This window comes from Canis lupus, chromosome 10 (assembly GCF_048164855.1).
Source record: "Canis lupus baileyi chromosome 10, mCanLup2.hap1, whole genome shotgun sequence".
In the NCBI taxonomy this organism is placed as follows: Eukaryota; Metazoa; Chordata; class Mammalia; order Carnivora; family Canidae; genus Canis; species Canis lupus.
In genome coordinates this window covers 36,892,875-36,910,052 of record NC_132847.1, presented here as the reverse complement: position 1 = coordinate 36,910,052, position 17,178 = coordinate 36,892,875, and the positions used below count along the sequence as shown (strand labels likewise).

Sequence of the window (17,178 nt, the reverse complement as noted above, 5' to 3'; positions counted from 1 at the left end):
GCCCACTGAGGGCCCCGCCCCGGCGACCCCGCCCCCCGAGGGGTCCGGGGCCCGCGGACCGAGCCGCTTGGCGGGAACGTGGTTGGCTCTTCAGGTGGAGCCCGCGGGGGGGGCGGGGCGAGGCCGCGGGGGGGCGGGGCGAGGCCGGGCTGGCGGCTCGGCGCCCGCGGGGCGGATGGATGCTCCGCAGGTCCGCGGGCGCCGGGGGCGGGGAAAGCGCCGGCTCCGCTGCGCGCTGGCCCCGCCCGGGACCGGCCGGAGCGCGGGGCCGCCCCCTTCCTACCTCGCCGGCGCTGGGCTGAGCCGGGAGCCCAGAAACCGAGTCGGCCCCCAGCTCCCTGTTTGGTTTTTGGGTGGCGGCGGCCTGAGGAGGAACATGGCGTTGGTGGGCAACGGAGCCGAGCTCGAGGCGGACGAGGTACCGGCTGGTGGGGCTGCAGGCGCTGCCTCCGGAGTCCGCGAGGGATGGGCGAGCCGGAGGGACAGCAGGGTCCCGCCCCCTTGGTCCCCAGTCCGGGACCGGCAACCTCCAGCCCGGAGGCGGGGGCGGGGGCGGGGGCTGCGGGGGGGGCACCGGCCTGGGCGCGGGCCCCGCGGGGTCGTGGGACGGACAGCGCGTCGGGTCCGCGCGTGGTGGGTGGGGGCGCGGGGGCGCGGGGCCCGCAGCCCTGCGCGGTTCGGAGCCGCCTGGGCGCTGCGGGCTCTGACCCTGAAGTCCCGACGCCCGCCCTCTGGGTTTTGCGGGACTCTCACTTCTATGGAAGTTTCCAGGCGGCGGGACCGAAAGGCTTCCAGGCAGTGACAGGAAGAGGACACCGGGGGAAGAAGGCGCCCCGGGGGCGTCCGCACGAGCGGGCACAGGGCGGGGGCTGCCGGGGGCCGGAGCGCTGGGGGACCCGAGCAGCAGCCCGGGAGTCGGTGCTGTCTGCTCCGTCCCCAGGGCACAGGCCTTTCCCGTCGGGTCCGCAGCTTGTGGCTTCGAGGACCGACTCCGGCCTCCCGACTTCCCGACTGCGCTCAAGTCACTGAGTCACTAGCCGCTTCCCCCGGGGGCGGGCGCGCGGGGGTCTCCGCACCCCGGGGCGCGCGCCGGACCTGCGCTTTTGCGCACTTGCAGCGCTTGGCGGCCTCGGGGACGCGCCCCCCTCTCGCGCTGGAAGTTGAGGCCGGACAAGATCTGGGTGCTGCCGCGGCGGCGGCTACTGCTGCTACTGCTGCTGCTGCTGCTGCCATTTTACCTGACTTGAATTTTACAAGTCGCTGCCGGAGGTTTGGTTTCAAATGATGCAATAGTGGAAGATCTGGAGGAGGCAGGTTAAGGTTCCTGTGCATCTCTTGAATGTCGGGAAACTCCTGACAACGAGTGCAGTGTTTTCAATGTAGTCCTTGAAATAAAAACGAAACAAAAACCAAACTACAACTCCTTTACGCGGTTGACAGGCAATAGGGCAAGCCAGGCTGTTAAAAACCTTCCTTACAGCCAGTCCCTTGCAGCGAGGACCCCCGAGACCACAGACCAATGTACCGAAGCTTGCCAAGTTGCATCTTTTTATTGTCGGAACTTTTAAAGTACACCTAAAGGCAAATGATGAAATAGCGTATTTGTTGCTATTTCCATCCATGACAACCTTTCTTTATTTATAGCCTTAGACTGTCTTTTGGTATGACCTGGAGCCTTCTGTTTTTCTTTCCTCCTGTCTTAGTTCTTTTCTATAATCGAGGTAGTTAAATTTTCATGGTGCTTTGACTATACATACAGTCCCTTAAAAGTTTTTATGGCTGTCTATTGTATGTTAAATTAAATATTCATAAGTCTGGCACGCAAGGCCCTCTACAGTGTGATCTCAATTTCATGTTCCATCCGATCCCCAGCTACTTCCCTCTGTATAACCAGTTACTTTTGTCCGTGTTATGCTGCTATTATAAATGAGGAAAGAAGACTGGCAGTACACCAGTAAATGTGGATTGAAAATTTTGAATCCCTAGTCTGCTTTGTCTAAAAAGATTTGGTACTCTTAGGGCAATAGAATTGTCAAGACCAGGGTGTTGTTGAGAGAGAAAGGAGATATTATTAATAATTAATACTTGGACAATAGGTGTAAACTGGGACTGTCCTGGGCATATAGAGACCTTTAGCCAGCCTAGCCATACCCACTTTCTACAAGATGAATTGAAGCGTTGAAATGCATTGACTAGGGAGGAGGACTCTAGTTCTGTGGAATAAGTTAGGTGTTGAACAGCAGACAGCTTGGCACACAGATTCTTGGTAAATATACATATGTTGAATGAATGAAAAAGAGCAGAGATGATGTTGCTTAATAATTTCTCAGTGTTTGCTGTATCTTTCATTTTTAAAATTCAATAATTATTAGATTCTTGTTACATGTAAGGTACTATATGGGTCCTAGGAGATGAGCAGAGTACAAACAATTTTTTTTTGTTCATGCCAAATTCACTTTTGTCCCTCACGACACATCATTTCTATTGGTAGAGATTTTGCAGAGTTTTATTGAACATTTGCTCTGTTCTCAAACTTGGTAGGTGCCTTAGAAAGAGAAGACAGTTTTAGCTCTCAAGGATTCTCTGGCTAGGTAAGGATGGATATATGACATGTGTGCAGGAACTCTAGAATAGAGCTCCAGGCAGGGTAAGCAAGTAAGAAGTATTGCGTTGTGGACTGGGTACAGTTGACTTATTTGTAAAAAGTCCCTATCTTTCAGGGGGCTGAAGCACTGTACCACAAGTGAACAAGACCCTCTTGGTCAGTTTTACTAGGCATGTGAAACTAAGGTGGTTTATTTCAGTTGGGGAGCTTTTTAAACAATATATGTTTGATAGTCTATGTGGCCATTGTTTTATCTTCTAGGGTAGTAGAAGGGGACAAAGTGGTGTAGTTGGAAAAGTAGTAGGCTAGGGATTAGAGGAACCAGGCTCTCTGTCACTAATTTGTCCAGTAGCCATTTATTCACTGTGTGTGGAAACATCTGCCTGCAGATAGAGCAGTGAGCCAGACTGATCGGGTCTCATTGTCTGTAACTAGTCTTGAGCAAGTCTTTCATTCTCTCATCTTTTTCCTCATCTGAAGAAGCAGCGCTGGATGAGTCCTAAGTGTTCTTCCACAGAAGTCTGTGCTTTTTTGGAGGGAGGCTCCTTTTTGGGAGAAGAGCTAATAATATGGGAATTCCTTTTCTTTCAAAGTTTCTAAGGAAATGATAGTAATAGAGAAGCTATCATGGTAGCTGGAAGATGGGGTGCTTTCCTGGGTGAACTGGTGTTTGTTGTTTTGTTTTTTTTCTGTTTAGTTGCTAGGAGGATAAATGGGGGAACATAGAAGTTAGGGCTTGCAACCTCAAGGGTGGCAAAAATTATTTCTGCAGGGAGGCAGAAACATCTTAGATATTGGAGTGGTTTTGTAGCCCTTCAGAGCTTGGGCAACACTATCTTATTTTCATTAAAATTTCTCTTGGGTATTATGTTGACATCAGGTTCTTGGGAGATACACAGAATGTATGCAAGGTCAATACTATAAACCTATGGCAAATAGATGGCTAGGAGTGGAGGACTTTCTACCATTTACTTGATCTTGAAGTCATCTCTCTCTTGGTGACCTCCTCATATGTGCAGACTGCCCATTGGCTGTCTTGTGGATGTTGTTCATGTTTGGCCTTGAGTATTTTCGTGCATGACTTGGTATTTGAGGATTAAATAGGAATAGTTTATGTTTTATTATTTAATCCTACTAAAGTTATTCAGTCCACCAATAGTTGTCAAGTAATGAAAAGAGAAAATATTCAATGTATCTGAATATCTAGCAGCTACTTAAGTTAAAAATTATTTTCTCATGTAAAAAAAGTTAAGTTCACTAAAAATAGCTTTTTAAAGTTTTCATTTTTATTTATTTAAGTAATTTCTACACACCAGATGGGGCTTGAGCTCACAACCATGAGATCAAGAGTCACATGCTCTTCTGACTGAGCCAGTCAGGCATCCTAAAAAATAACTTAAAACTTTTTTTTTTTTTTTTTTTTAGCCCAACACAAGGCCTGAACTCATGACCCTGAGATCAAGACCTGAGCTGAGGTCAAGAGTTGGGATACTTAACCAACTGAGCTGCCCAGGTGTCCCTAAAAAATAACTTTTGAGAAGATAATTTTTCAATTGTCTTATTTTTGCTAGAGAAATAGCACTATTGAATGTCTTTTTAAAAAATTTGGTTACAAAAAATAAAAAATAAAAAAAATAAAAAATTTGGTTACATTGCTATTATGTAGAAATTGGAAATTCACATGTGTAATTTGATACATTACATTAAAAGCTACTTAGCAAATGTAGTCATAAATTTAAATGTTAGCATTAGAATTTTTTTTTTTTTTTTTTTTTTTAATGATAGTCACACACAGAGAGAGAGAGAGAGGCAGAGACACAGGCAGAGGGAGAAGCAGGCTCCATACACTGGGAGCCCGATGTGGGATTCGATCCCGGGTCTCCAGGATCACGCCCTGGGCCAAAGGCAGGCGCCAAACCGCTGCACCACCCAGGGATCCCAGCATTAGAATTTTTAATTTAACTTAAAATATTTATTCAGTTATTCCAAATTCATTATTGAATAAACAGAATAAACTTTATACTTGCTCTTTTTTTTAAGATTTTATTTATTTATTCATGTGAATACACAGAGAGGAGAGAGAGAGAGAGGCAGAGACACAGGCAGCGGGAGAAGCAGGCTCCATGCAGGGAGCCCGACGTGGGACTCAATCCAGGGTCTCTAGGATCACGCTCTGGGCTGAAGGTGGCGCTAAACCGCTGAGCCACCCGGGCTGCCCTATACTTGCTCTTTTAATGTATAATACATATATCAGTGCTGTTAAAAAATCATGGTGGGTATGATTAGGAAAAAATATCTAATGGCTCCTTAAGAGGGAAATAATGAAAAAAAGTTGAGAAACACTGAGTTGGAGAAAGAAAGGGCTCATGTGGCAGATGCTTTCATGGTCTGCCTTTTGGCCCAGGGTTTTAAAATTTTTTAAATTTAAATATTTTAAATTTAATTTTAAGTTTTTTTTGGCTCAGGATTCTTTTTAGATCTAATTTTTTTTTTTTAAGATTTTATTTATTTGCGAGAGAGAGAGAGTGAGCATGTGCAAGCACACATAGTGGAGTGGGGTGGTTGGAGGGAGAGGAAGAGGGACAAGCAGACTCCCTGCTGAGTGTGGAACCTGACTTGGACTCAATCCCGGGACCCTGAGATCATGACCTGAGCTGAAATCAAAAGTCAGATGCTTAACCGACTGAGCCACCCAGGTGCTCCAGATTTAATTTTAATTTAGAAAATTTATCCATTGGAATTTTAGATGAAGTTTAGAGAAAGTTGATTGCTACAATATTTTTTAAGAATCAGATTCATTCTTTCATTCCACTAGTGCTCGTGGAGCACCTCTCGGGTCCTAACAGTCCGTAGATACTGGAAGTACACACTAAGTGCCCACTAAGATAAGACAGTATTATTGTCCTTGAGGAATAGGCACTCTAGCAAAAGACACAGTTACATGAGTAACTAGTTCTATCTTTGGCTCAAGGTAGGTTTTAGATAGAAGGGCCATGTAATTTATCATCCATAGCAAGGCAGTATGAGAGTAAATGCATGCTCTCAGTAATTACCCTAGGACAACAGGTGCAATGCAGGAATAACACCCTGGTTTAGGGGTTGGCAGGGACTTTAAGAAAGAGGTAGTATTTGAACTGGGTCATGAATGTGAGCAGGTTTGTGCTGTGCAGAGCAAGTGAACTACCAAGCCTGGTAGAAGTTGAGAGGGGCGAGAATGAGAGCACACATGGGTTTAGCAGGGCACTCAGTGTGAGGGAGGGAGAGCCGGTGAGGGCTGAGACAGGAAAGTCCAGCTTGGATCATGTGGTGCATGATCACATCATGCTAAGGAGTTTGGGCCAAATCCTCTAACAAATGGGAATCTAGAAGGTTTTTTAGCTGGGCAAGTGTAATAAGGTTATTTGTTTTAGGAAGATAAATGTGGTCAAGTTGATGCAGCCAGATTGTGGAGGTGGCAGCAGGAAGGGCGAGTGGCTCTTGCAACATTTAATGTGGGAGGAGGTGAGACCTGAATGGGAGGAGAGGCTGCAGGCTACGAGAGAAGAGGCTGTTTGAGAGGAAGAGCCTGGAGGAGGAATTGGCTTGGGGGCCTTTTCCCCAGTTTGAGGGTCAGTAAATGGGGAGTGGTGGGGAGCTGTTCAGTGATAATTCTGGGTTCCTTGTGTGCTTTTAACACAGGAGGAGTGGGTGTAGAGGATGGGGAGGATCTTACATAGAATATACTCATCTTTGTGGCTCACTGTGACTTCTCTTACCAAGGGAGCATGAACCAACCGGTTGTTTATGAGGGCATGAATTTAGGCCAGGTTAAGAAAGCATGTTTGTAAATTGGTTCTGCAGGTCAGTGGGAGGAAAAAATAGCATCAGATTATACCATCAGCCTCTAACTCCTGCTCGGGTTAACCAACAGGCAATTTTCCTGGAATGTTCAATCTCGAGTCTCTTGAAATGTCATCTCTTCTTGGAATGCCACCTTCTCAGGGAAACTTGGAGTTTCTCTTCCCCTTCCCTTTGTACTTGGATACTCCCTTCCTTCTTTTCAAGTCCAGTAGCACAGACATGTCCTCTTGAGGCAGCTGTCAGATCTTCCTGGGGTTAGCTGTTGGCTTTATCTTAGTTCCCTGCCCAAGGATGCTGTCACTAATTCTTCGCAGTGTGAATCTAATACTGCGAATTCTCTGAGGCCCAGGGTTTCCATCTAACCATCTGTTGACAACTGCCCAGCCCCAAGTCTTGGGGGCCCCAGTGGCCATCTCCAGTGGGTCTCCTGAAGTCACTTTGTGTGCACTTTTTAGAAGATGAATCCATGGAGACTGCCCTGGTGCTTGTGAGGCTTCCTGGGGAGAGCTTTCTGCTCTGTCCCCAACCGTATCAGAACTTTCTTCTTCCACTCATGTGCTTACTGGATATTGATTATACACCCTGGCCGGTTGGCTATGTTGGTTGGGTCACCATACCAAAGGAACTCCTCAAATTGTTGAATGCCTGGCAGTTCATTCATAACGCCATTAAATATGTTATGCTCTTTATTTAAAGACTGGATTTATAGTAAGTGCAAAGAAGCCGAGATCTCTGGACATGTCCCCTTAGTATTGCTGATATTATGCTGACATGTACATAAGGTCTACATATTTTTAAATATTTTAATGAAATAATGCCACATATATGTATTTGTTGGGTCTAGTTGCACCTAGTAAATAAGAATTTTTCAGTCCAATTTAATGTGTTGAATATTGCATTAGGTGCTGTAGGGGCAAACACAGCTCTGGCTCTCAGTTATGATCTAGTGGGGAACAGGAGCAGGTGCATAAACAAGCAGACGTAATACTCTGTGCTGAGAACCACAGGAGGGATGCCATGGTGCTTTGGGAACAGAGAGGGAGGCACCTCATCTGAAGGAAGAGGTGGGTCATCAAGAATGGTTACTTGGAGGAGGCTACTTCTTAGAAAATTTGGATCTTACAGGGTGAATTGGGGTTAGCGGTGTAGGAGAGAATTGGGAATGAAGGGAACTCTTGAAGTGTGTCCCAGGGAGAGGGAACAGCAGGCATAAAATAAAGAAGTGAGGGAGAGTTGGTGGTGCTCTGGGTGGCAGGGAACCAGTCTGGAAGGGTAAGAAGGGCTGTCCAAGACTTTCGTGCCAAATTGTGGATGTTATTGTATGCATTTAAGGGTTCAAGCTGAAGAGAAGTATGGAGAGACCAGCAGGTGGTTGGCGGCTTTCTCTGGCACTGCATGGAAGCTAATGGGAGGGATACAGGATCCAAGGTGGGGAAGCAGGTGATTTTTCTGGTGTTTTCTTTTGTTTGTCCAATGACTGTTACAGCCCACTGAAGGCTGACTGTATGCAGTGGTAACTGAGCACTGGGATAACATGATGGGTAGGATACAGAGTGGGTACTTAGGAATATAGACACAAACACACAGCTCTGACCTAAAGTAGTGGAGATTCCAGACAGAGTGTAAATACTCTGGTGCTCCTTAGGAAGAGGAGAGGACTTTTCACAGGGCAGCCATCAGGACATCATAGCAATGACATGCCCCCATCCATAAGTCAGCTGATTTGGTTTCCTGACTATGTCTTTGTGTGACTTAGAACTACCCAGCTGTGTGACTTAGAGGAAGACCCTTAACCCTTTTGGGCTTCGGTTTCCTCATAGGTAACAGGGAAAGAATTGACCTTGACCCTCTATTTCTAAAGTTCTTTTCAGCTTTGACCTCTGCGATGTAGACAGTGGCATTTGACTTGGATGGTGAGGGGTGCATTTTAGCAGGAAACAGTGGAATGGGTCACACTTTCATTTCTTCAAGCAGAGGGAGCAGCAGAGGAAACATGCTCAGGCATGGATGAAGCATTACGGAGGCCATCGTGCTGAGGCAGAGGGTGTGCGAGGGCTATGGGCTGAGGCAGCGGAGCTGTACTGTGTGTTGTAGTAGATTCTGATAGACCTTCAGTGCTCAGCTAAGGAGCTTGGGTTTGTTTTTTTCCTAATTTATTTTTTTGACAGTGGGGAGACACATCTATTTTTCTGTATTTGGGGAAGGTCTGTCTTCCTTCCTTCCTTCCTCTTTCTCTCTTGTTCTCTCTCTCTCCCTCTCCCCCTCCCTCGCTCCCTTCCTTCCGATAAAGGAAGCAATGATGAATCTATGATTCTATTTTAGTTTCCCTTTCTTCTTTCCCAACTAGTATCTGAAATTTTATGCTAATGACTGTCAACTTCATTGCAGTGATTAAGAAGGCAGACAAGTCAGACATGCCTGAATAATTCCATAGGCTTATGTTTCATCACATAGCCTCTTACTAAGTTCCAACATGCAGAACCATATGACCCACACTCTGGTGTGGTCATCAGGACCAGTCCAGGTTTCTCTGGGGGTCCCCTTAGTCCTTTTCTCCCCCCATGCTTCCTTAGACAACTTTGTCCTAGAGTTCTGGGGTTTGTGGTCTTTTTTCAACTCATGAGCCACCGTCCTTCCATTCAGACCTAAAGGAAACAAACCTCAGATTGCCACATCATTTTTCATGCCAAATGGAGTGTGTTCTTTTCAAAAGGTGGTGAGCAAGACAGATGACAGAGTGGGAGATTCCTGAAGACGGGAATGGGGCCTGACTCCAAAACCTCTCCCAGAAGCACTCCTGTGTCATCATCTGTTCAGGATCATTGATGGAGTGCTCATTGCCAAAGAGCAGCTACTCCCTATGCAGAGTAGTATTGAGCTTCTGAAGAGGGCCAGCTTGAGCTCAGATCCTGTCTTCCCAGTTGCGACCTTGGGCATGCTATTTAACCTGCCTGATGCTCTTCATTTATAAAATGGGAATGATGATACCTACCCTATAAGGTTGTGGATGAGGATGAAATAAGAGTCTACTTAACAAAGCATTTGGCATATAGGATTACTCCAGAAATGGTGGTTCTCTTTTTCTATATACTTTTACCTTAAGATATTGCTGCTACTGTTTATTATTTTATGGGTTTGTTGAAGAATCTGCAGCAAATGTTTTAGTGTGTTCAAATTATAGTTTTACTTTATTTTTGTAGCCAACTGAGAAGGAGATTCTGTGTTAGCACGCATCTGAGAAACAGAAAGTGAGTGGCCCAGGCCTGAACTTAATTAGGCACAGATGTGGCGTTAGAAACTAAGTGCTCTAACTTTACATTTAGTGCCCTTCCCATTAGGTCAGAGGGTGGCAGACTTTGTCAGAAGGACAAATGCACTCTGCCTTTTTCCTGCCTGTTTTTGTAAGCAAAGGTTGTTTGTTTGTTTGTTTGTTTTAGAGGGAGAAAGAGAGATTCAGAGAGGGGAGAGAAAGAATGGGGAGAGGCAGAGAGAATCCTTAAGCAGACTCCCCTCTGATCTCACATCCCTGAGACTTAACCAACTGGACACTTAACCAACTAAGCTACCCAGGGGCCCCGAAAATAAAGTTTTGTTGGAACACAGCCATGCCTGATTGTTTAGGTGTTGCCTGTGATTATGTTCACACTGCAACCACAGAATTGAATAGTTGGGATAGGGACTAAATGGCCCACATGACTTAAATATTTATCAATTCTTTATGGAAAACATTTGCTGACCCCTGTACTAAGTAATTTCATGGATATGTGTAAATTTGTTTATAATATCTTACAAGCCTTATGAATTAAATTTGCCTATTACCTTAAAACTCATATAAGCATCAAAACCCAGGAAAAAATATAACTCTGTTTGACGCATCCCATGAAATGGCATGTTACAAGTAATGAAGTTAGACATGGGTTGGAATTCTTACTCTTCCATGTACAACCTTGGATGAATTAAGCTTCAGTTTCATCTGTAAAGTGAAGAGAATAGAACCTCCTTCAGTGGGTTATTGTGGGGATGAGAGCCCTGTAAAATGCTTAGCTAATGGGGTGCAAATGTTGGCACTTAGCTCTATTTATTGTTGAGACTGCACATGTGGATGCTTGACATTATTTTCCCAACCAGATGAGGAGCCGGCTGTGTGAAAGTTGGCCACTCCAGGCTCCAGTGCAACTCCTGTTCAGCAGGAGGACCCCTTTAGAATAGATGCAGTTAGCTCTCAGATTAATCCATTCAGGTGAATTATGCAAGCTTCCAGTCCTCACACTTTCCTTCCCTGAGGACCGGAGGGGAAACCACTTACCGCGAAAGAGAGTGGTAAACAGGGGCTCAGTGCAGAACCGTGTTAGTATTTGTCAGGAAGGCATTTGGCAGTAGCAGTTATATTTTGAAAATGACATTCCCCCTTGACACATAAATGGTATGTAACCTTTGGTTTTTCCAAACATTTTGCTGTGCAAGATGATCTCCTCTTTAACATTGGCAAATGTTGTAACATTCTTTATAGCTTTTTTACATAGCACCTCGATGCTAACAGGAGACTGTGACCTGTAAAAGTTGTGTTTGTGTTTCGTTACTTAGTGTAAGAGATTAAAAGGTAAAGGAAGTGACAGTATGTGTGCGCACTCTTGGACCTGGAGGGGGTTCTAGGGTTCTTGATTAACCCCAAAGCAATGCACCATGCCAGACTGCTCTTCCTAAAGTTCAAGTCCTGTTTAAAATCTGTTCACAGCTTCTCATTGCCTTGGAGGTATTGTGCACATTAGCACGGCATATAAGGCCTTCCCTGGGACTTAGCTCACTGGTTCTCATACTTCGGTGTCCATAGATCACCAGGTTAGGGGAGTGGATGACTTGTTAAGATGCACATTCCTAGGCCTTCCACAGAACCATTCCGACTCAGTAGGTCTAGGGTGGCTCCCAGAAGTTTTCATTCCTAACGGGACTAATAGTGCTGAAGTGCTTATAGTTTCCCTTCCACCTTCCAGCTCCCAAAAGTTTAGTCCCAGCTTTTAATATGCTGTTCTCCCACCTGGCCAGTTCCTCTTCATACGTTAAGACTTGTGGGCACTTCTCCTCCAGCCCTTCTATGTATTCCCTCCCTTCCTCCCCTTCAGAAGGTGCTCAATAACTATGTAGCATTCTTGGCTGGCAGGAAGGAGAAGTATCTCTCTTTCGGCATACATGCCACCACACCTGGTGGGGATAAGACAGAGGTTCCCGTTGTTCCAAAAGGAAAGGGTGGTTTTTTCCAGGAGACAGCAGAAAAGGAACTCCCTAAACCCCTATAGGGGTTTCTAACAATGTGATATTTTTATCTACTCAACCAGGAAGGAGAATTTGCCTTTGCAATCTGTTGGCCTTATTTCAATACACTTGAAAAACAAAACAGCTTTATTGACGTGTGAATACATATCATAAAATTGATTCCTTTTAAGTGTACAGTTCAGTGATTGTTAGTAAATTTACAGAATTGTGCACAGATCACCACAATCCAGTTTTTTTTGAAATTGAGGTACGATTAACATAATACTTTATATTCGTTTTAGGTATATGACATAATGATTTGATATTTATACATATTGTAGACTGATCACCACAATGAGCATTGTTAACATTTGTCACCATACATTAGTTACATTTTTTTTCTTATGGTAAGAGAACTTTTAAGATCTACTCTTGCAATTTGCAAATGTGTAATGTATTGTTATTAGTCAACATGCTATACCTCATCTCCTCAGGACTTTTTTATTTTTTAACTGGAAGTTTGTACCTTTTGACCCCCTTCATCCATTTTGCCCACCTCTCTCTCCCCACCACAATCCAATTTAAGAACATTTCCATCACCCCATAGAGATTCCTTGTACCCATTTGCTCTCACCTCAATACACTTTTAACTCTTAAAATAATTGAACAATTTAAAATCACAAGAAGAAAATAAAATTTCTCAGGCAGATATAAAAATGAGATGCCATTATATATGATAGGGATAATACAATAGTGTTAGGCATCAAAAAACAGGACTGGACAACAAGGTGCATTTTGGTCAGTGCTTGACTTGGCTCTTACACTGTAACTTCACCAGAAGAGAGGTTCGAGGGTTGCATGAATTACCCCTGTCCAAATGAAGAATTTGTCCCGTTTGCAGGAAAGCAGACGTGTAGTGTACATGGATAAAGGGTTTTTCCTGATTTCCTAGTTCATTCCCCAAGGCAGATCCTATTTATTCAATATGTTTAGCTCCTGCTAGAGAAATAAGCATGCAATTCCATTTCTAAGCCATTAGCAGTTGAATAAAAGGGACTGTCTCCAGAGTTGAAGTCTCAAGTGGGACAGAGTCAAATGAAGTCAGCCTCTTTTTAGGTGTCCCTGAATTTCAGATTTGTTGTGTCTCTTCTTAGGAAGGCACATGAAAGAGAGGGAAAGAACATGGGTGGGCTTGCAGGCATCACCCATCAAGGTTCTGCCATTTGCTGGTAGTTACTTGGGCGAGTTACATAATCTGATTCTCTGTGAGAATCAAATGTGGGATTCTAATGCCCACCTGAGAATTCTGATTCTCTGTGAGAATCAAATGGGGATTCTAATGCCCACCTCCTAGAGGTGCTATGTGTGGTCCTGGCACCATACTGAGTGCTGGCCATACTATAAATACTTAATTGCAGCCATTAATTTGAGTAGCAACTATGTATGGATTTCATTTTTTATCAGTACTTTCGGATGGCTAGAATTTTATAGAGCAGGAGAGAGTCATGGTAAGATGGTATCAAATACAGCAACTAGCTATACTGAACATCTTGATGTTAAATATTCACTTGCTGATATTAATTTGAAGGTTCAGTTTCTGGAGAGAAGGTTTTGTTTTGTTTTTATTTTAAAATGCAAACAGTGGGGGCAGCCCCGGTGGCACAGCGGTTTAGCGCTGGCTGCAGCCCAGGGTGTGATCCTGGAAACCTGGGATCGAGTCCCGCGTCAGGCTCCCTACATGGAGCCTGCTTCTCCCTCTGCCTGTGTCTCTGCCTCTCTTTCTCGCTCTCTGTGTCTCTCATGAATAAATACATAAAAAATCTTAAAAAAATAAAATGCAAACAGTGGTTAATATCCTTTTGGAGAACTGGCTCAAGCTGGGTAATCAAGGGCAAGGCACTTGGAGCCATAGTGTCCCCGCTCCCACAGTGAGCATAAGCGAGATATCGCTTGTAGTCTGGCTGGGTAGGGAGTGTTCACAAACGTAGGATGACCAAAACTTATTCATACACATAACTTATTCATACACCAGAACTTACTCTTACATTGTTTTTAGAAACTTGAGCTGTTCACATTTCTGACAATTTGCTTATTTAGTAATAATAGCATATGCGTATATATGGTATTTCTCCCAGTTTTTTCAAATAGAAGACATGGAAGAGATTCATGGAAGTCTTTTTCATCACACATAAAGCACATCTACTCCAATTTCATAAATAGTTGAGAAGACTTCACTAAAATGTGAGGCTCCATAAATCAAAATGTATTGGGGATCCCTGGGTGGCTCAGGGGTTTAGTTCCTGCTTTTGGCCCAGGGCGTGATCCTGGAGACCCAGGATCGAGTCCCATGTCGGGCTCCCTGCATGGAGCCTGCATCTCCCTCTGCCTGTGTCTCTGCCTCTCACTCTCTCTCTCTGTGTCTCTCATGAATAAATAAATAAAAATCTTAAAAAAAATGTATCTAATTATATTTGGCATTTAAAAAGTAAAGCTACTGGCCTAGAAAAAATCCTTTTCTTCTTCTAAAGGCTTTCCTGTTTTTCATCTCCCTTTGTAGTTTGCGGAGGAGGAGGTTGCATTTGAACTTAATGTCCTGCTTTCTGATCTACACAAGCCCAGTCCCAGTCAGCATTTGGGGTCTGCTTGCCTGGGAAAGCAGGTTTCACAAGACAGTAGATTAAGCTCCTCTCAGGGACATGTGACAGGCTTAAAGGAAGTCCTGCCTCTCTCTCTCTCTCTTTTTTAAGGTTTTATTCGTGAGAGACACACAGAGAGAGGCAGAGACACAGGCAGAGGAAGAAGCGGGATCCTCAGGGGGAGCCTGATGTGGGACTGAATCCCAGGACCCCAGGATCATGACCTGAGCTGAAGGCAGACACTCAACCACAGAGCCACCCAGGTGCCCAACTCCTGCCACTTTATTTAAGACCACAAAGCATTCCATTTCAGTTGTGACAATTTGGAGGCAATCGTCCTTTCTATAATTATTTCAAGAGCAAATTCAAGGCTTTGGGGAAATAATTTAAAACAGCATTGTTCAATCCAAACAGCCCTCCCTGTGCCTCCTCCAGATTCCCTGTCTCTGCTACCCTCACTCTCCCCTTCTTTTACTTCTACATTTGTGTCATCAGCTAGTCCTCTGGACTCTAGCTCCAGAGCATGGCTCCTTATTGCAGCCCGGCCCTTCTCTCCATACACACCAGTGTCTTCTCATGCCCTCACCTCTTGGACAGCATCCTAACTGGTCTGCCTGCTGCCTCTGCCTTTCTGCAGTCCACTCTAACTCTGCGGCCCACATGCTCATTCATAAACATTGTTACATGTTACTTCCCTGATTAAAGCTTTAGTGGCTTTCTAGAGTGTTTATAATAAAATGCATGCTCCCTCCTGTGGTCTCCATGATCAGGCCTTTGCCTTCCTCTTCCTCATCTGCTGCTGCTGTTTTATACACCTTGGCTTCCAGTAGATCTCCTGAACACACCCCATTCTTTCCCGCTGTGGTGTTCTTGCACATTTCCCCAGCCTGGCAGGCTTCAGCCAGGCCTTCACGTGACCTGCTCCTTCTTAACTTTCCGCCCTCTCTGGAAAGATCAGGTTCCAAGTGTGGCTTCCCTGTGGTTCTGTCTTCAGAGCAGCCTTTCTCTTAACTCTATTATGCATCCTGTGTATTTCTTCTTTGATATGATCATAGTCTGTATTATCTTGTTTATTTTCTTCTGGGTCATCTGTCTCACTCCGTCAGGTTTTCAGCGCAGGAAGCAGAAGCTGCTGTGGGGTCTTGAAGAAATAGAAGGGAAGTAGGTGTTTACAGACTGCACAGAGCCGCTGAAGGAGCAGCTCTAGGCTGAGCCTGCAAGAATGACCTTCGGTCTCCTCTGGAGCTGACTCACTAGGGGAGGTGCTCATTCTCCTTGGCTGGCTGTTCTAGAGCTAAATGTTCATAGCTACATAATACTGTAGCTGTCATTCATGGATCAAGAAGCCAGAATCCAGGAACTTCGATTGCTACTCCTTTTTAGACACAGGAAGCTGGAAAATGGACGCTGGAGCAGCGCTTTTGAAAGTACCTCAGCTTCCAGGATGCCTGGCTGGCTCAATCAGTTGAGCATCCCATTCTTGATCTCAGCTCAAGTGTTGATCTTCGGGTCATGAGTTCAAGCCCCATATTGGGCTCCATGCTGAATGTGGAGCATACTAAAAACAAACAAACAAACAAACAAAACAACAACAACAACAAAAAAATGAAAGAAAAAAAAAAGCATATGAAACTATCTCAGCTTCCTCGCTTTTATTTTGACAGCAGAAAAGGCCAGAAAGGGGCAGTAAAATGGCCTTCAGGCTTCTGGCTCTTGTATAGATGTATCTTAGTTGGAATAGCTTCATCTTTCCCCAGAGTCAGTTCACTTCCTCTACAGCTGCAAATCTGCAAGGCTCTCCGGAGCTTCTGTGTCTGTGAAGTGTACTGAAGTTCCTCAAATGTCTGTTATGACTTGAGTAAAACTTTATTACGATTGATTTCTCCTGTTGTCTCTAGCTGCTTCTCAGTCTCTTAATTTTGGCAGTTCTTTGTTTTCAGATTGGCTGCACATCTTTTTGCAGCTTTTACTATAAATAGCTCTCTCTTAGTTAGAAGTGATTTTTTTTTTTAAATTTTATTTATTTATTCATGAGAGACAGAGAGAGAGAGAGGCAGAGACACAGGCAGAGGGAGAAGCAGGCTCCATGCAGGGAGCCCGACGTGGGACTTGATCCCCGGTCTCCAGGATCACACCCTGAGCTGAAGGCAGCGCTAAACCGCTGAGCCACCCGGGCTGCCCTAGAAGTGATTTAAAGAGATCTAGTTTTAGAGTTTCGAGGTCTATTAATCTGATATAAATGCCAACGATCCTTTAAGTTCCCTTCCAGGTATTTAGAGCAATGAGTAAACAGCTAAGAATTGGTAATCAGCTTCAGGTGGCAGCAAACCAGGTAGATCTTTAATATTCTCATTGTAATAAAGTCCATTTTGTAATGTACGTTGGTGTGTAAGTCAGCGGCTATATACCTCAGTTTTTATTAGGAGAATTAGAAAAATAACTGAAGAGACACCTGGGTGGTTTAGTGGTTGAGCATCTGCCTTTGGCCCAGGGCATGCTCCTGGAGTTGCTGGATCAAGTCCCACATTGGGCTCCTTGCATGGAGCCTGCTTCTCCCTCTGCCTGTGTCTCTGCCTCTTTCTCTGTGTCGCTCATGAGTAAATAAATAAAAATCACCATAGGTGCTGAATCTAAGGGCAAATTTGGATGAGGAGAATGTTTACATTTTAAAAGAATATTTATTCATTTAAGAGAGAGAGAGTTTGCGCGCATAAGTAGGGGAAGGACAGAGGGAGGGAAGAGAGCGTATCTCAAGAAGTCACCCTGCCAAACATGGAGCCTAATGTGGGGCTCGATCTCACGACCCTGAGATCATGATCTGAGCTGAAACCAAGAGTCGGATGCTCA

General features: G+C 44.8%; 1 protein-coding gene across 6 annotated transcripts in view; it reads left to right on the top strand.

Annotated features, from left to right (window-relative positions):
• Window positions 1–207: 207 nt before the first annotated feature.
• TTC39B (tetratricopeptide repeat domain 39B) overlaps window positions 208–17,178 on the top strand; it is a 130,354-nt gene continuing 113,383 nt past the window's right edge. For 4 of the 6 annotated variants that reach the window (XR_012037992.1, XM_072841406.1, XM_072841407.1 and 1 more), the window contains exon 1: window positions 242–418. Coding sequence is in view for 4 of the 6 variants with exons in the window: in XM_072841406.1 (XP_072697507.1) it covers window positions 377–418 (42 nt within the window). In the remaining 2 variants the exon portion in view is untranslated. Of the gene's footprint in view, window positions 419–17,178 lie in introns of all 6 variants that reach the window. The other 2 variants (XM_072841410.1, XM_072841405.1) reach the window with 2 other exon arrangements.